This window comes from Rhinatrema bivittatum, chromosome 3 (genome assembly GCF_901001135.1).
Source record: "Rhinatrema bivittatum chromosome 3, aRhiBiv1.1, whole genome shotgun sequence".
NCBI classification, from domain to species: Eukaryota; Metazoa; Chordata; class Amphibia; order Gymnophiona; family Rhinatrematidae; genus Rhinatrema; species Rhinatrema bivittatum.
Window position 1 is genome coordinate 213,474,261 of NC_042617.1, and position 17,888 is coordinate 213,492,148.

Here is a 17,888-nt window from a genome sequence, read left to right on the forward strand (position 1 = left end):
AAGGTGTATCTCACTAGGAAGGCCTCAGGATGCTGCTTTTCCAGGCAGGAGGGTCTACAGCGTAGTAAGAGGTCCAAAGTTTCATGGGCCAGTGGTGCAACCAGGGTTCGGCGAGTCCTGAGTAAGGCTGCACATTCGGATGCTGCGGTGAGGCCTCGGGGAAGTCTGAGGATTGAGGCGCCTCCAGCAGAGGACCCACTGAAGTGGATTCTTCTCCAGAGTGACAGGATCCAGATGAGGGGTGGGGTCAAGCCCCAACTGTGGAAGGGGATGAACTTTTCCACAGGGAAGAATTGTGACCCCTAATTTCGTATGTCTTTAAGGAGCTGGGAATTAAGGTTCTGTGAGAGGAATCTGATCAGGAAGAGGTGGACACAGTCATGGATGGCTTAAGAGGTCCGGCAAAGGCCTTCCCTTTCCATAAATCGGTGAAGAAATTAGTGGTTCGGGAGTGGGACACTCTAGAGACCGGTTTGAATATTGGTAGAGCAATGGACAAATTATATCCATTACCGGAGAACACGCTTGAATTGTTGGCTGCTAAAGGTGGATGCCTCAACGTCGGCTGTTATGAAGAAAACAACCATTCTAGTGGCTGGTTCTGCAGCACTTAAAGATATGCAAGACAGGAAGCTAGAAATCCATCTCAAAAAGATATTTGAGGTGTCTGCTCTGGGCATTCATGCTGCAGTTTGCAGCAGTTTTATGTTTTGTGCTGGTCTGCGCAGTGTTCAGCAGCTGCAGGCTGACAAAGCGATGTCGGCATCAGAGGCCAAGCATGCCAAGTGGCTGGAAGCCATGGTGGCCTACGAAGCAGATGCATTATATGATTTCATCAGAATTTCCTCCAGGACTATGATGTCAGCGGTCTTGGTCAGGCGGCTCCTTTGGTTGTGGAACTGGTCAACAGATATTTGGGTTAAGTCTCAGTTAGAGGCATTACATTTTAAGGGGAAACTGCTTTGTGGAGAGGACTTAGAGGAGCTCGTAAAGCATCTAAGAGAAAATAAAGGGCATAGGTTGCCAGAGGATAAGAGAAAGGGCGGAAAAGGATCCTTTTCTATGTGGATTCGCTTTAGGGTAAATCAGCGGTTTCGGTATAATCGGGCTTCAGGAGGGACCCAGAGACAAGGCACTGGGAGGCAGTTCTGGAACCTGTCCTTTTGAGGCCAGAAGCCGAGCAGAGATAGTTCTGTCCAAGGGGTTTCTGGATCCATGTCCGCTCAATGAATCGAGGTTGATCCACTCCTCTGTGTAGGTCATGGGGAGGGGGGGTTGGTTGACTCTTTTCTATGAGGAGTAGGCCAAGGTCACGTTGGACCAATAGGTCCTAAGTGTGATAAGACAAGGTTACACTTTAGAATTTGCTTACCCACTAAAAGACTTGTTCATGGTGACTCCTTGCGCCTCTGTAAACAAGATGGGTGGTTCAGAAAACCATCAACCACTTATGGATCCTGGGAGCCTTTGTCCCCTTACCCGTAGAGGAATTGGGGATGGGAAGATATTCCAATTATTTTGTGGTTCCAAAGAAGATCATTCTGCCTGATCTTGAAACTAAAATAAGGTGAACGTGGCTCTCAAAGTTCATTTTTGGATGGAGACCCTGCACTCTGTGATTGCAGTAATGCACAAAGGAGAGTTTTTGACCTCTCTAGATTTGACTGAAGCATACTTACACATAGCCATCTGGCCGGATCATCAGGGATTCCTGAGGTTCATGATTCTCGGGACACATTTTCAATTTTGCGGCCTTCCATTTGGGTTGGCGATGGCTCCGAGAACCTTCACTAAGGTGTTGGTTGTGGTGGCAGCAGTGGCTCTCAGGAAGGAAGGCATTCCAGTTCACCCGTATCTGGATGATTGGCTTATTCGAGCAAAGTCAGAAGTTCTTTGCACACAAGCAGTGGTGTTGGTATTGCAGCGGTTAAGGTCCCTTGATTGGGTTGTGAATCTGTCGAAAAGTCAGCCAACCCCTTCTCAGGTGTTGGAGTTCCTGGGGGCGTGTTTTGACACCAGGGTCGGGAAAGTGTTTCTCACCAGGGATCGTATCAGCAGACTGCAGTGGCAGGCTTGCAGCTTGGAGAGTGAAGATCCCAAGGTGTGGGATTACCTGCAGGTTCTCGGCTCCATGGCTTCCACATTGGAATTGGTTCCTTGGACATTTGCTCATATGAGGCCTTTTCAGAGGCCGTTGCTTTCCCAGTGGGATCCGATGTCAGAGCAGTTTTATCTACTATTGCCTCATACGGAGATGGCCAGGTCAGTCTCTCATGGTGGGTCTGGACCACTTAAATTGGGATGTAGACTTGGAGGTTCTGAATTGGATAGTATTTATTTATTTATTTTAACATTTTTCTATACCGTCGTTCAGTGGGTACCATCACAACGGTTTACATTAAGGCACATAAAAAAATGATGCTATAGTATATTAAGTTACGCAGGTGCCCTTCATGATCGGTAACATAGTTTGTAAATAATAAAATTGGTGAGTGTAATAAATCATGACCATTTCTCCTCGTAACAGTTTAGGATACGAGATTAGCTTTATCATTGTACTTTTATCCTTAATTGATGAACTCAAAATGAAACTCAAACTAAAATATCAAATAAAATTATACACATATTGATTATGTTTGTTTGTTGTTCCATTGTTTGTACCTGCTTTCCCCAGGGTATTATTCACCTTTTTCTTTTTGATAAGCTTGTTTGAAGAGCCAGGTTTTTCAATTTTTTCTAAAGGTTTTGTTGTTACTTTGTAATCTTAACTCCAGGGGCATGGTGTTCCATAATATGGGTCCTGCTAATGACAGTGCTCTATCTCTTACTTGCGTTAGTTTTGCTGTTTTGATTGATGGAATCGAAAGAAGTGCTTTGTTGGCAGATCTCAGGTTTCTGTTTGGGGCGTGTACGCGAAGTGCTGTGTTCAGCCAATCTGCTTTTTCATTATGTATTAATTTATGTATGGTGCATAGTGTAGTCACAATTTATGTATGGTGCATAGTGTAGTCACAATTGATGCCAGCCTCTCTGGTTGGGGATCTGTGTACTAGTCAGCGAAGGGCCGGTGGTCAGCAGCGGAGGCATCATGGTCTATTAATCGCTTAGAGTCAAGTGCGGTGTGGTTCGCATCGAGTGCATGGTGGTACCAAGAGTTGGGCGGTGACTTAGGAGGCCCAAGAGTTAATATGCTGGCCAAAGCAACATCTGGAATTATTGGCAGCTTCTCACATAGCCAGGATAGACAATGTACAAGCAGATTTTCTCAGTTGTCGTCAGCTGGAGGAAGCAATGCAGCTTATCCATCGCAATTGGGGAATCCCTTGCATGGACTTGATGGCAACTCAAAGGAATGCCAAGGCTCCACACTTCCTCAATCACAGAAGAGAACGTGAAATGGAAGGGGTCAATGCCTTAGAACTCCCAAGGCTGCAAGGGGTTCTTCTGTAAGTATTTCCACCATGGTCACTGATGGGCAAAGTGAATGGTCACTGATGCGGTAAATAGAGATTCATCCAGGATAGGTGATTCTAGTGGCGCTGGAGTGGCCTCAGCAGCCATGCTTTGTGGAATTGATCAATCTAGCGGTGGCTGGGCTGCTGTGTCTCACTCATCTTCTGAACCTTTTGTACCAAGGTCTCATGTTTCAGATTAGGCGGCTCACTTCTGTCTCGCAGCTTGGTTTTTGAGAGGAAGCATCTAAGGTGGAAAGGATATCCTGAGAATGTAATTTCCGCTCTGCCTCAAGCTAAGAAGACGTCAACATCCTTAGCCTATGTGAGGGTGTGTAGAGTTTTTGAGACTTGATGTGCAGAGCAGGGGGTTGAACCTATTCGAGCATCTGTGGCACACATTTTGATCTTCTTACAATGGGGGTTGGTAAAAGGTTTAGCCTTTAACTCCCTCAGAGTCCAGGAGGCAAGATGCAGGGAGCAGCCCTAACTACACATCCAGATGTGATGTGTCTTCTCCGGGGGTCAAAGCATTTGCAGCCTCTGGTGCAGATGTTGTGTCCCCCCTGGAGCCTTAACTTGGTCCTCAAGGGGATGTGTACGGCTCCTTTGAGCCACTTAAAAGGGCAACTATGAAGGATCTTATCCTAAAGCTTGTTTTTTTTTTGTGGCAATTTGTTTTGCTAGGAGAATTTCGGAACTACAGGCTCTGTCAGGATTACAGATTCTGGAGTCTTTCTGTACAGTTCCTTCCTTCTTCCAAAGGTGGCATCGTCTTTTCATTTGAATCAATCGGTAAAATTTCAACTTCTCAAATCTGGACGTGGTTGCGCCTCACATGAGAGACTTGCTGCTCTTGGATGTGAAACGAGCCTTGTTATGGTATCTCATAGTCACTAATAGCTTTTGACTATCAGATCATCTTTTTGTGCTATGGAGTGGTGTAGAAAAGGCACATAAAACTTCAAAGTCCACCATAGCGTGGTGTTTGAAAGAGGCGATAGGTTCAGCGTACATCTGTCAGGGTTGCCCTATTCCTGAGGGGTTAAAGGCTCACTCAGTGGCAAGCGCCATCCTGGGCCAAAAGTTAACAAGTATTGGCACATGAGATTTGGAGGCGGGTAATGGAAGTCATTGCACACTTTCACCAGACATTATCGCTTGGATGTTCAGTCACCAGATGCCATGGGCTTTGGTGAAAGTGTGCTTTGAGCATTATTCTCACAGTCCCACCCTGTTTAGGGAAGCTTGGGTACATCCCAGGAGTCTGGACTGATCTAGGCACATACAGGGAAAGGAAAATTGTTTCTTTCGTCCAGTAGTTCCACAGATCAGTCCAGAATCCCGCCCAGTTGATGTGCAGAGAATTGGAGAGTCCGCTCGATCTGTTGTTGTAAATACTGAAGAAGGCACAGGTTTTGTTTGGTTTCTTCCATTGTTAAGGTTGGAAAGGATCGTTCCCATTATAGGGTTCCATTCTTACTGCTCGCTCAGGGGGATGTGTTATGTGGGGATGTGTTTATGTTCAATGGTATCTTAGCTTGGCTACAGGTCAATACTGAGGGACTGCAGGTGGCACACCAGGTTATGTGGCAGTGTCAGAGAAGCTCTTTTTGTCTCCCTCTGTTGGAAGAGAGGTAAAACCCAGGAGTCTGCACTGATCTGTGGTACTACAGGAACAAAAATCAGCAGGTAAGAAACAATTTTCCTTTCTTGGTTCATATATGATCAGTATGGACCTTTGTTTTCAGTTTTTAGCCAGGAATTTATCAGTGCTTATTTTAACAAGAACAGGAGAAATCTGTGGAAAAAAATGATCCGTCATTTTTCCAGGTAAATATCTTTTTTGTTCTTGCTGTAATAAACACTTATAAAATCCAGGGACAAATAAAAATTGAAAACAACAGTCCCTAAAAATGTGTGAACTTAATTCCTCCTGAAAACCATTTTTAAAAAAGTATTTGTGTCACATATGCATTTCCATAGATCAGGAGTTCTAAACCTAGTCCTCAGACACATCTAACCAATCTGGTTTTCAGGATATCCTCCACAAATATGTATGAGATAAATTTGCATGCACAGCCTCCATTGTATGAAAATCTCTCTCATGCATATTTGTGGTGGATATCCTGAAAACCAGACTGGCTAGATGTCTCCTGAGGACTGGGTTGAGAACCCCTGTCATAGATAATGCCTGCATTAAGGGTACAATTACAAAATAAAAATCCCTTATCTATATTGTATTCCTTCTTTACAGGCAAGACTCCAAGGCAAACAGTCAGTGAGGCAGCACTTCAGCACAGTTCAGTGACACAGAGGGTCTGGACTACCTTACTGGCTAAGGATAAGAAGGACAATTTTGAAAGCTATTTATGTGGGTAAGTAATAATTTGCCAAAGTAAATTATTGTATCTGAACATTGCCCTTCTTTATTCAGCTAAGGTAGACATGGGCTTCCACAGCGTATGTCCATTTAGCTGGGTTTAAAAGAGGTGATTCCAGGGATGTGTTAATGTTGGGAGCAGGCATACATGGGATTTAAGCCCCCTCAAACAAAGAGCAGGTGCAAAGTTCCTGTACTTTACGTGGTTGATTTTCAAAGAGACAATTCCTAGGTAGAAGCTCCAGCATACATTGCAACTATGTGGGTTACTTGACAATTCTCCCCATTATGCAGATAAGCAACATCCACCTGATTCTGTGAAATAACTTTCTGCTTGAAAGTTACTCACTTTTAGGAGCAAATATACCAGTATTCCTTGAGTGCAAACTCTACTTCAAACTCATCAATGAAAGAATCTCAGTATTTTCAAAAGCAAGAACCATAGCAATATTTTCACCTTGAGTTTTCTGACCTCTGAGCCCTCTAACAAAATTTTGCAGAAAGTGAATGGATTCTACCTGCCCTCTGACGATATCAAATTTACTCTTGTTTGAAAATTTGGGAAAATGAATGTACAGTGGGGTCAGTTCAGCCACAAAACGCGCTGCCAATCATTACCAAAGCTGAGCTTTTATTTTCATTTTCTATATTTCTGGTGTCAATAAGTTAGCATTACTCTTTGCTTCCCTTTAAATGTTATGGGGTCAATAGTCAAAAGATTTTACATGGGTAAACTCATGTTTACTTACATAAATACAGGGTTTGATTATTGACCTGTGAATGTGGCTAAACATATGCACATTGAATAATGACATCATATTTTTACCTGTGCCGAAAGTGGATTGCCAGGAAAGTATACACAAGGATTTCATTTTGAAACCTGTGCCCACTTTCTCCTGCTTTCCCCCATGTACTTTTGCACCTGTAGAGTACGCAGCCACTGGCAGATTTTTAAAAATTGATTTGCAGGTCTGTGGGTACAAAGTTTAAAAATTGGCCTCTTTAATTTTAATGCTGTAAGCTATGCTTACAAACATGCAATCCACTTAATGTCTGAGGAAAAAACAATAGTACAACTAGAACAAAGTTAAGTGTATTTCTTCCTGGTATTCCATGTATCCCTGCCTCTGCTCAGGTGCACACAGTCCCCCAAGCTTTCTCACAGGAAGCAGTCCTTGGCAACCTAACAGCTTCGTGTGAAAGGAGCAGAGAAAGTTGAGAAATCCTTTTGGCTTTGTATGCTGTAATAAATTCCAAGGTCAGAACAATCATTTACCTCCACCTACTTGGAAAAAAAAGTGATGAGATGAGTAGGCAAGCTATTTAAAAGTGTTCCTTAATCCTGGCTGCGGCACAGCAAGCTTAAGCCTGGGAACCAATATGAATGAGAACAGGAAACTTTTCCTTAAAAATGTTGACAAAATATATGATTCAGCTAGCAAGAGATCCCCAGGGGAACTACAGTTTACCTATGAGGGAATTCTATACCCCACCACTATATGTAGCCTTGGGAATTTCCAGGCACTGGAAGGTTTTGAAGCTATTAAAGATGATGTGATATTGGTGACTTACCCAAAAAGTGGTGAGTGTCTTACCTATTCTGATAAATAAATCTAAGAAGGAAAACATTTAAAACAGAAAATGATAAAAAAAAATATTTGATATTAGGAGAAATAATTGCAGACATGTTTTTGGATGAGAATTTATGTTTTGCTAGATTCTAAATTAATAAATGATAAATAGGAAATAAATGTTAACTAAAAAATATATATGGTGATAACTTTTATTGGACTAATTTAATACATTTCTTGACTAAATTTCAGGAATTAACACTGTTTTCCTTAGGTCCAAACAAAATGAGAAGGCTACTTAAACCAGCTAGGATGGGCTGCTTGACAAAGTTCTTTACTTTGATTGATTCTCCTCCTTCCTTGTCTCTTCCCATCCTGTCTCCATCTGTCTGTCTAGCCTTGAATGGAAACCCGCCCCCCCCCCCCCCCAAAAAAAACCCTGCAATTTTGCTTGCCCAATAGGCTTCAATGCATCCAAAAATGAATACAGATGAAAATGAACGCTATTTTTGGAGGCACTGTCCATTCATTTTGTTTTAAATGACAAGGAAATGGTCCTTTTCAATTCAGATTATCCATTCTCAAGTTTAATCCAAGTTGATCAACTGCAAACCCTTCGCACTTCTATTTATAACTGTATATAATCCACCTTCATATTTGTCCCTATGCTACTATAAACTGTGATGCAAATGTAATGACTATTATATATTTGATTGTAATCTGCCTTGAGACTAGATTGGAAAAGGCAGAATATCAAATGTTTAAATAAATGTCCATCTCCATTCTTTATTGTGGAATGGAAATGCTACTGTTTTAATTTTAGAAAGTATGTCAGAACCTAAGTGCTAAACATTTATATATGAAGCAGATAGCTGAACACTTTTGCTATTGTATTTCAGGCACCATGTGGGTTTACCAAATTATACAAGAGATAGTATATACAGCTACAAATAGATCACCATCATCAGACATTTCACTAATTGAACTTGGAGCTCCCGATCATCTTGAGGTTAGTACAAAATAACTTGAAAACTTACTACAATTTTAGCGATGCATACATGAACGTTGTTAAAAAAAAAATTTAGCAAATTCATCTCAAAGGACTGACTCTTCTCTACATTACTGCAGTGGATGTCTGAGCTGTTGCCACCTACCAGATGTGAGATTAGACAAGTGATAGTAAAACTCAGTTATTTTACTGGAAGAGTTATTTTCTGAGTTTCATTGTTTATACATTAATAGTCTGTGAAAGGTATGCAGCAATGGCTTAGAAATCATACTAACAAAGCTTGCCATTTTTCAAGGCAAGCTATAAAACTGTATTCCAAAATATAGGTACATGGGAGCAAGAAGGAGGGAGAGGCGAAGAAACAGAAGTCCTTCCAGCCACTCACCAAAGATTTATGGGAGGGGGACAATGAAACATATTCTCTCTTTGCTGATCATTGGTGGAGGAAGGATCACTATAAAGCAGAGACAACAGAGATGGTGGTGACAGAATGATTTTACCAAAGAACCATTCAGTGACAATGGAAGGTGCGGTTGGAGAAGATGAAAGTGCGCAAAGCGGAAGAGAGAGTTCAAAATAGAGCCAAGTAATAGGGGGAGAGAGGAATGAAAGGGCGAGGAGAAAATAAAAGGAATGCAATGGGGGAGATAATGGCATAGCAAGGCCATGGCAAGCCCTGAATCAGTTAAGATCAAAATAGTCCTCCACACCCCTCTTCTTCCCCAATATTCCTATTTTATTTCCGTATCATTCTTTTCCTCGTACTGCATCTATGTCTACATTGATTTTTTCTTTGTTGTCATTTTTCATCATTGTAGTGTTTTATTCTAAACTTTCATCCTCTTTTCTATTGACTATTTTCTGATTGTCCTTCTCATTTTAACATTCCTTATGCTTTATTCCTCCTTTCTCCATTTCTATCTCCAGCTTTCACTATGATCTTATGCCCCATCTTATCTCATCTGTCTCCTTCATTTCATCCACCTCTGCTCAAATCTCTATCTTATCCTGTCATTCTTCCAGTTCTCCCTCTATCTCCTACTCCTCAACTTCCTATCTTCTCATCCTCTGTTTTCTCTACTGTTCTGCATGCCTCTTCATATAGACAGTCACTCTCCATCTCTCAACTACATCCCTCTTATACATTAACCTTCCACCTTTTATTTCTCAGCTTCCCCTCCCCTACATCTTTTCACCTACTTCCCTCACTATATTCATCTCTCCCTCCTTGCTTCCCTTCCATCTCCATCTCTTATCCATATATCCCCTCTGTTTCTCTTTCTCTGCCATCATTCTCTTCTTAAAACTTCATACTCCACCTGCATCGCCATCCCTCTAATTCTTCTCCCACCTTCTCTCAACTGCACATCTATCTCTGTACCTACCTCAGCAAAGTTATGACTTTCCAGGCTCCTTTCGTCTTTATAAACTCTAACTGAGCTTCCTCCACGGAGAGTAGAGTACAATGGTAGGAGACTGCAGTATGCCTCTGATGTCAGTGGGTGAAGAAAGAGGACCAGTTGATGGAGAAACTGATCCAACAGGGACAGGCAGAATAAGTGAGCATGCATTCTGGGTCCCCATGGCTGCTCCTCTTCCTTTTCCTCTAGGTATTTCCTGTGAAAAGAGAAAATATGAGCCACAGGAATGGCAGCTGTGGGCACATGGAGTGTGTGCTCACTTCTGACACTGCAGAACTGTAGCTTGGAGTGGAAAGATGAGACAAGCCAGGACCCATCTCTATCTCTGGGCATGATGGGGAAAGAGAAGTGAAGTTTTTCTGCCACATCTACTCTACTCTTTCACCTCTTATCTAGACTAAAAGAAAGGCCCACTCCTAGTTTTGAGAATGCAGAGGTATTGAATCACTGTGTTTCCTATAGTTATTCCACTGGAGGGAGAAAACAGATTGAGAGAGAGGAGACACAGGGAAGAATAGGGAAAAAGGAGATGGAAGAAAGGAATAAGATGATGGCCAAGGAAAAGCAAAAATAGGATCTGGCATGAAGTATAGGGTTCCCCAGAATAATTTTGGATAGGCAAAAGGATATTTTGAGATCATCTCTCAGTCAAGCAGTATAACCAGTAACCTTGTTACAACAATAAGGCGGATCTCCAACTGACCAAGCAATAGAAATTTGGTAATATTGTCTCTGCTGCTGTTTTTCTCACCACTAGAAGGAGATTCACTAGGGTTCCCCAAATGAATTTGGAGCCAGAAAAATGTCTGAAAGAAGTGTGGGGAGTGTAGTTGAATCATAGCTGTAGCGTGCCTATGGTCTTGGCCAAAGACACTGCTACCCAAAGGACACCATAGTGCTGCCAGTGCTGTCACCTTGAGGAGCATGGCAGCCCTGTCAGAATTGACAGCAGGGTCAGAGAGGTCCAATTAGAATGAGGAGAGTGTCAGCTCCACCGGAATTTCCGGCGTGGTTTTGGGAGGAGGAGCTGTGGTGCAACCTGCTCTGCAGGAAGGAGCTCTATACCAGAGCTGAGTCGGCCCCCACGGCACCAAGAAACATAGTAATAATGGCAGAAAAAGACCAAATGGTCCAACCAATCTGCCCAAAAAGTTTCTTATGGTAGTAACTATCACTCCATGCAGGTTACCCCCAAGCCTTATATTAAGGGTGGCAATGTTTACAAAATTACTGTTAGCAACATTTTTACTGGGTGAGCAGTCTTCTTAATAATTCCGATAATGCTGTTTGAACCTGCTTTGCTTTAGAACTTGGCTGTAGAAGAAGTCCTGTGCTTTATCCCTAATGTCTGCATATGAGTACCCGAATCATAAACGTCAAGGCCCAGAGTTGGCTGTCTTCGAAATCTAATTCCCCTTTTTCCTCATGATCAAAGCAGAGGGCGATATTGCAGTTGTGTCACAAGCATCAAGGCTAATTGGCTAAGGATGGTAATCCCCATGCAGACTGTTAAGGGTAGTAATTGCCACACTGTGCAGGTTACCTCCATGCACCCTTTCCTTCATTTCTGACTTCTAGCCTTTAGGGATCCACAGTGTTCATCCCATGCCCTTTTGAATTCGTTTATTGTTTTCATCCTCACCACCAATTCTGAAAAGGCATTACAGACATCCGCTACCCCTCCGTGAAGAAATATTTCCTGATGTTGGTTCTGAGTCATCCCCTCTGGAATTTCATTTCTGTTGTCCTCCAGGGCTGAAGGAGAAGACTTCCACTGCTGTTTCAAGAGGGGAAAAGCGAGAGACAGCATGTATGTGCATGCATATGTGTGAGAGAGTGTGCGTGTGTGAGAATGAATTAGGGAGAACATGTGTGTGTGTGTATGAGAGAGAGCAAATGTGTGTGGCTAAGAGAGAGAGAGGGAGACGTTTGTGTGCAACAAACCTCCTTCCTATCTGCCTGCTAATATATGATAATCTCAGGGCATTTGGAAAAAAGTCCTCAGATATGGAAAGCTGGGAATTTTATAAAATAATTAAAACTCAATTATTGGGTGCCATTTACATGTCTATTTTGAAATATTTAGTGTTTGGAAAATGTTCATATGAGTTTTTAATTTTTGAATGTTATTGCATTCGTTGGCTGTTTTGAATTATACTCTTTTGTTACATTTGGTGGCTCATGGGTCTGCCCATGAACTGCCACCCTCACCATTTACCACACTACCAGAGGCCTCCCACTTGCTGACTGCCACTGATGCTGCCCGGCTGCCTCTCATTTACGCATTCGTGTGGACATGTACACACATAATATAGGCCCCGTGGCAGGAAACACTGAGTGGTGCCTCCTGATGACATCAGCCCAACCACACTATTTAAGCAAGGACCTTGCAGCACTACTCTACCTCAGCAGCAAGTTACATGCCTAGTAGCAGTGCATGTTGCTCCTGCATTCCTGGTTGTCCTAATTTCCTGCTTGTTCCTGGTTGTTCTGTGTTATAGCTTTGCCCAGCCTGCCTCAAATAGTCTTGCCAGGCTTGCTTCCACCAGCCTGTCTTGCCTGCTGTCTCGTCCAGTGTCTCCTATGCGTCTTTGTCCGTCAATGGCCTGATCTTCTGGACTTGTCCTCTTGCATTGAACCCAACTACACTTGCCTGCCAACTGGATCTGACCTCTTGCATTCTTCCCTGGTATGCTTGCCTACTGTGTGCTTCAACCATTGTCCTGTTCCTAGTCTCCAGCCTGCTGCCTGCCCTGACCCTGGTGTGCATCTGTACTCTTGTTCAATCCATTGCCCTAGGGATCCACCTAAGTCATGCTGGCTGCCACAACCCAAGGGTTCAACCTGCAGAGGAGGCAGCAGTTATAGGTGAAGCTCCAGTCTGTCCCGCATCGAGGCACATTCGCCAGCTATTGCCGTAGGCTTTATAGGTTTGCCTATGAGGCTACGTCAACTACACCACAGCAACAAGGGCTCGCTCTCATGCCACACATCACATCATTTGGTTTTACTACTACTGATGAAGTTTGTATTTCTTGATTTATTATTTTATGAGGAATGGTAATGTTTAGTTTTTTTCCATTGCTGCCCTGCATAAGAGTCTGACTTCTTGTGATTTCCAGTTCAGTTTTTGTCTGTACATGTCTATTTATATTTTATGGTCGCTTTATTCTGTATTTGCTGGGGGTCTGTCTGTTCTGCATGTGTGACTAAGGTGAGATTTTCTACTAGCATGTAGTTTTCTGTGTAGAGATCTATAGCAGCTTGGCTTGTTCCATTTCCTAATAGGGGGTGTATTTGTGTTTAGGGCCTGTTGTAATGTTTGCAGTGTTGCCTGTTCATAGGTAGGGTTGTTGTTGTTTGAAGTGCTGGCAATTAGTGCTGTTTTGGATATAGAAAGTTTATTGTGGCTTTCAGAGGGCCAAGCCCATGCCCATGGTGTGTTATAGTAGGTCTAATACCATATAGGTTCCAAGTGTCTGTTTTGCTTTTTTACAGAGTTTTGTGGTTGACACCACAGCATTGCATGTAAATATAACATACATATTGTAAGTAATATTTTATTTCAGAAGACTGTACTTTTAATTTTTCCTGTCGATACGAAGGCTGAATTAGCCATGCTGTCTGGGACATCCTCCGGATGGCTCGAAGCGGAGCTTCTCTCAAGATACACAGAACTTTGTTCTGTGCATCTGCGCAGTGACTCCCATGCCATTGCCTGACCTCCTCAGTTCTATTTTTTCCCATGCAGCTCACAGACGCATGGATCGACTTCTCTCTCTCTTTCTTCTCCTCATAAATTTCTCTTCACTTCAGTGAACCCCAAACAGGACTTTTCAGGGCTCCAGTGGTTTCCAAAGACACAGGGTTCAAATAGTGCCAGTGAGGCAAAAATATTTCTGTCACCAATGGACATAATTATTGCTACCTGTGGCTGAGGCCTGACCACAAGCAAGCATCCTGCCGAGATAGCCAGACTGAGGGAAAAGGAAGAGGCCTCATCGAGCTCCTATGTCCCAAACTAGCAACGGTAACATGGAATAGACTTAGTTTTTGGGTTAGGTTCTTATGGCCTGGATTGGCCACTGTTGGAAACAGGATGCTGGGCTTGATGGACCCTTGGTCTGACCCAGTATCGCATGTTCTTATGTTCTTATTACACTTATTCCACCCCGGTGTCCAAAACTCAGCAGCCTACTCCGCCTAAGCGAGCATCATCGGTGGGACTGATGACTGCTACGGACCAAGGCAGGCACAGCTATATTGGAAAAATGCCAGAGAGCTAGAGACCACAAAAACAGTCTCAAAGCCCCATAAGAGGCTGAAAGAGTCATCAAAACCATCGCCTAAGAGCATCAGGAGTAAGAAACATCACACTCTGTGACATACGATACCAGCCGGCCAAAGGAGGTGGTGCAATCAACACCTATGGTGCTCGAATGCAGGGTAACACATGGAGTTGACATACTGACCCTCGATGCAAGAATTGAGAGATAAACCACTTATGATGCATAAGACAATTTCAACGAATACGATGCAAATGCATCAGTCATCAACATACCCAATGCTTAAACAAGTGTTGAAGCATAATGGGAAATGAAGTAATAAGGGAGCCACTTAGGAGTAATAGTATCAGGATCCAAAAGTCGTATTCATGCCAGAGCAACTATTGCCTTCTGATACGTCTGATGTGGAGAACATAACATCTTTCCCAATGCATCAGTGTTCTAATGGTTCTTCTTCATCCAGGAAGATCCATGCAGGTATCTCGAATGTTTCCAAGCAGAAGAGGAAACTGCCTCAATTTCAAGAACCTATATCTAAGAGGGCAAAATTCCATCTGCAAGGATCAGGGTCCATCTGAACACTGCAGGGGTCTTGATTCCTCAGTTCTCCTTGCAGCATTAAGCTCATATAGGATTGTAACTAAAAGACCTCCATCTCATATTTGTGGGGCAGGAGATGAGACTACTCCTGCACAAAAGAAAGATTTTCTTGCCATGACAAACCCGACAGGACTGGCCTCACAGGCCATGTCCCAATCTCGGATGTCGTCGGATCTTTTTTGTTTTTCTGGAAACAAGTCATCTACCTCTACCTCCAACAAGCCCATTAGAGGAGGCCTTATCCCTGCCTTCAGTTCTATCTTTGGCAGACCAGGAATGAGACATGTCAGGGTGTTGTGACTGGTATCAGATCCGTCATCTTCCCCAGAACCAGACCAAGAACCCCAGACTCCCCCCCTCCCCCACCCCAACTTTGCTGGGTATGTTGATAGGGATTCCGTTTGATCATCTGGATGAGCTGCCAGAGCCATAATCACCTCCAGAAGACCCATCTTATTCCAAATTTGTGGAAGAGTTAGGCTTTGTTTTAAAAATCAAAATAAGAAAGGTACCAGATCCAAGATCTGAAAGTAATGGGCATACTAAAAATCTTTAAAGTTCTGTCGGAACCAACCGCACTCCCATCTCATGCAGTTTTGGATGCTGTTATGGATAGGTCATGAGAGTCCCTGTTTTCAGGTCCTCCCACATCTCGGAAAATCAATTTGAAGTTTCATATGTGGAAATCCATGCATTATGGCACACTCCCTCACACATCGGTAGTGGTTGTCGGCCATGAAAAGGGCAAATAAAATCACACTTGCATCCCAACACATCCCCAGATAAAGATAAGTACCTGGATGACTTTGGTAAGGTGATTTTTCAGGCAGCAATGATCAATGCTAAGATACAGCAACACCAGCTTTATATCACTCAGTATTTGTATGAGTACTTGCAAACCATGAAGTCCACACCAATACAGCAGCATATGGACAAATACATATATAGAAGAGGGACTGTGTCATCTGCTTCGTGTGATATACCAAGCATTTGAAACATCTGCTCAGACATCTACACCATCAACAGCAGCCCGCAGAAGAGCCTGGCTCCGAGCAAGTGCTATATGCAACAATGTCCATGAGAAGCTGGCTGACCTGCCATGCAAGGGAGATACATTATTTGGGGACAAGCTACGTAAGACAGCCTCTCAATTGAAGGAACAGAATGTGGCTGTTTCTTCGTTGACATTGGCATCAGAGCAGTAATAGTCAAAAAAGGTTTTATTCAAGTTATAAGACGCCTTTTTACCAGAGACGACAGTACAGAGCATACCCTCCCTACAGGCCACCGCCTTACCAGGCTCTGAAACAGCAGGGGCAACAACCTCAGCCTAGATGGCGCCAAAGAATGCAACATACCCAGAAGCAGCAGCAGACCTCTAATCAAAAGCCGCAGCAAAATGTTTGAGTATAGTTCGGCCACAATTGCCATTGGTGGTGGTGGTGGGGGGGGGGGGGCAGGATATCCCTTTTTTTATCAGGCTTGGATGTCCGTTATGTCAGATCGTTGGGGTTCTCAGTGGGGTACAATTTTAAAAGACAGTGCGTGCGTGTACTTTTGTTCGCACATCCAGGCAGTAGTAACTTACGGGCGCCGGCATGGCAGGCCCGACACAGGCTGTTGTGTCGGGGCACTCGGCCACGCCCCTGGACCGCCCCACTTGCCCCCAAACATGCCCCCCGATCCGAAACCACCGCCCCCTGGCCATGCCCCCGACTGCCCCTTTTTGCAAAATAGGCTCGGCGTGCGCAGGGGGAGTTTTAAAAGGGTTACACGCGTACCTTATGCGCGTAACCCTTTTAAAATCCGGCCCAGTGTGGTTCACAATGGATAACAAACTAAACCTAAAAAAAGAATCTATTCCTCCCACACCTTGTACCATCTTTTTGGGATTGTCAAACAACCTACTTCTGCAATAGGAAGTGCACGTACTACTTCAACAAACAAGTGTTCCAGTTGCTGCCTCAGCAGCAGTGCAATCAGGGATTTTATTCCCAATACTTCCTAATCCCGAATAAGAGTGGGAATCTCTGCCCCCATACTGGTCTTTCAGGCTCTCAAATTCATGCGGAGGGAAAAACTCAAGATGAAATCTCTCAAAACCATTCTTCCATTTCTACAACCCAAAGATTGGATGTGTTCTTTGGATCTCAATGCTTATTCCTACATTCTGATGCACCATTCCTCATGGCATTACTTGTGTTTTCAGATGAATGCCCAGCACTATCAATACAAGGTCCTACCTTTTGTACTATCATCAGCCCCCAGAGTGTTCACAAAATGCCTAGCTGGAGCTGTGGCCTTCCTAAGGAGAAGGGGATAAAAAGTCTTCCCCAATCTGGATGATTGACTTCTCATTTTCGTTGAAGTCCAGGATTCTACACTCACATCTACTCTAGATAAGGTTTCATAATAAACTGATAAGTCCAGCATTCAATTATCGCAGGTTCTTCAGTTCATTGTAATAACGATAAACACAATTATCTGCAAAGCTTTCCTTCCATCTGAGAGGATCAAAACATTTCACTTCTGTGTTGGGAAAAATTGTAGAAACTGTTGTAAAGAATAACATCACAGAACATTTAGATAGACATGGTTTAATGAGACACAGCCAGCATGGATTTACCCAAGGGAAGTCTTGCCTCACAAATCTACTTTTTTTTTGAAAGGTTGAATAAACATGTGGACAAAGGTGAACCGGTAGATGTGGTGTATTTGGATTTTCAGAAGGTGTTCAACAAAGTCACTCATGAGAGGCTTCTAAGAAACTAAAAAGTCATGGGATAGGAGGCAATGTCCTTTTGTGGACATTTTTGTGGTTAAAAAACAGGAAACAGAGAGTAAGATTAAATGGTCTGTTTTCACAGTAGAAAAAGGTAAACAGTAGAGTGTCTCGGCTCTGTACTTGAACCAGTATTTTTTAATATATTTATAAAGGATCTGGAAAGGGGTATGACAAGTGAGTGATTCAAATTTCCAGATGACACAAAATTATGCAGAGTAGTTAAATCTCAAGCGGATTGTAATAAATTGCAGGAGGACCTTGTGAGACTAGAGGATTGGGCTTCCAAATAAAAGATAAAATTTAATGTGGAAAAGTGCAAGGTGATGCATATGGGGAAAAAATAACCCTTGTTTTGCTACACATTGTTAGGTTCTATCTTAG

At 43.1% G+C, this 17,888-nt stretch overlaps 1 protein-coding gene across 2 annotated transcripts in view; it reads left to right on the top strand.

Annotated features, from left to right (window-relative positions):
- Nucleotides 1-7,170: 7,170 nt before the first annotated feature.
- The window catches only part of LOC115087237 (sulfotransferase 6B1-like), a 76,369-nt gene continuing 65,651 nt past the window's right edge, over nt 7,171-17,888 (top strand). The window contains exons 1-2 of one of the 2 annotated variants that reach the window (XM_029594165.1): nt 7,171-7,417; nt 8,306-8,415. In XM_029594165.1, the coding sequence (XP_029450025.1) occupies nt 7,216-7,417; nt 8,306-8,415 (312 nt within the window). In that variant the 5' untranslated portion in view covers nt 7,171-7,215. The remainder of the gene's footprint in view (nt 7,418-8,305; nt 8,416-17,888) is intronic. The other variant, XM_029594166.1, reaches the window with a different exon arrangement.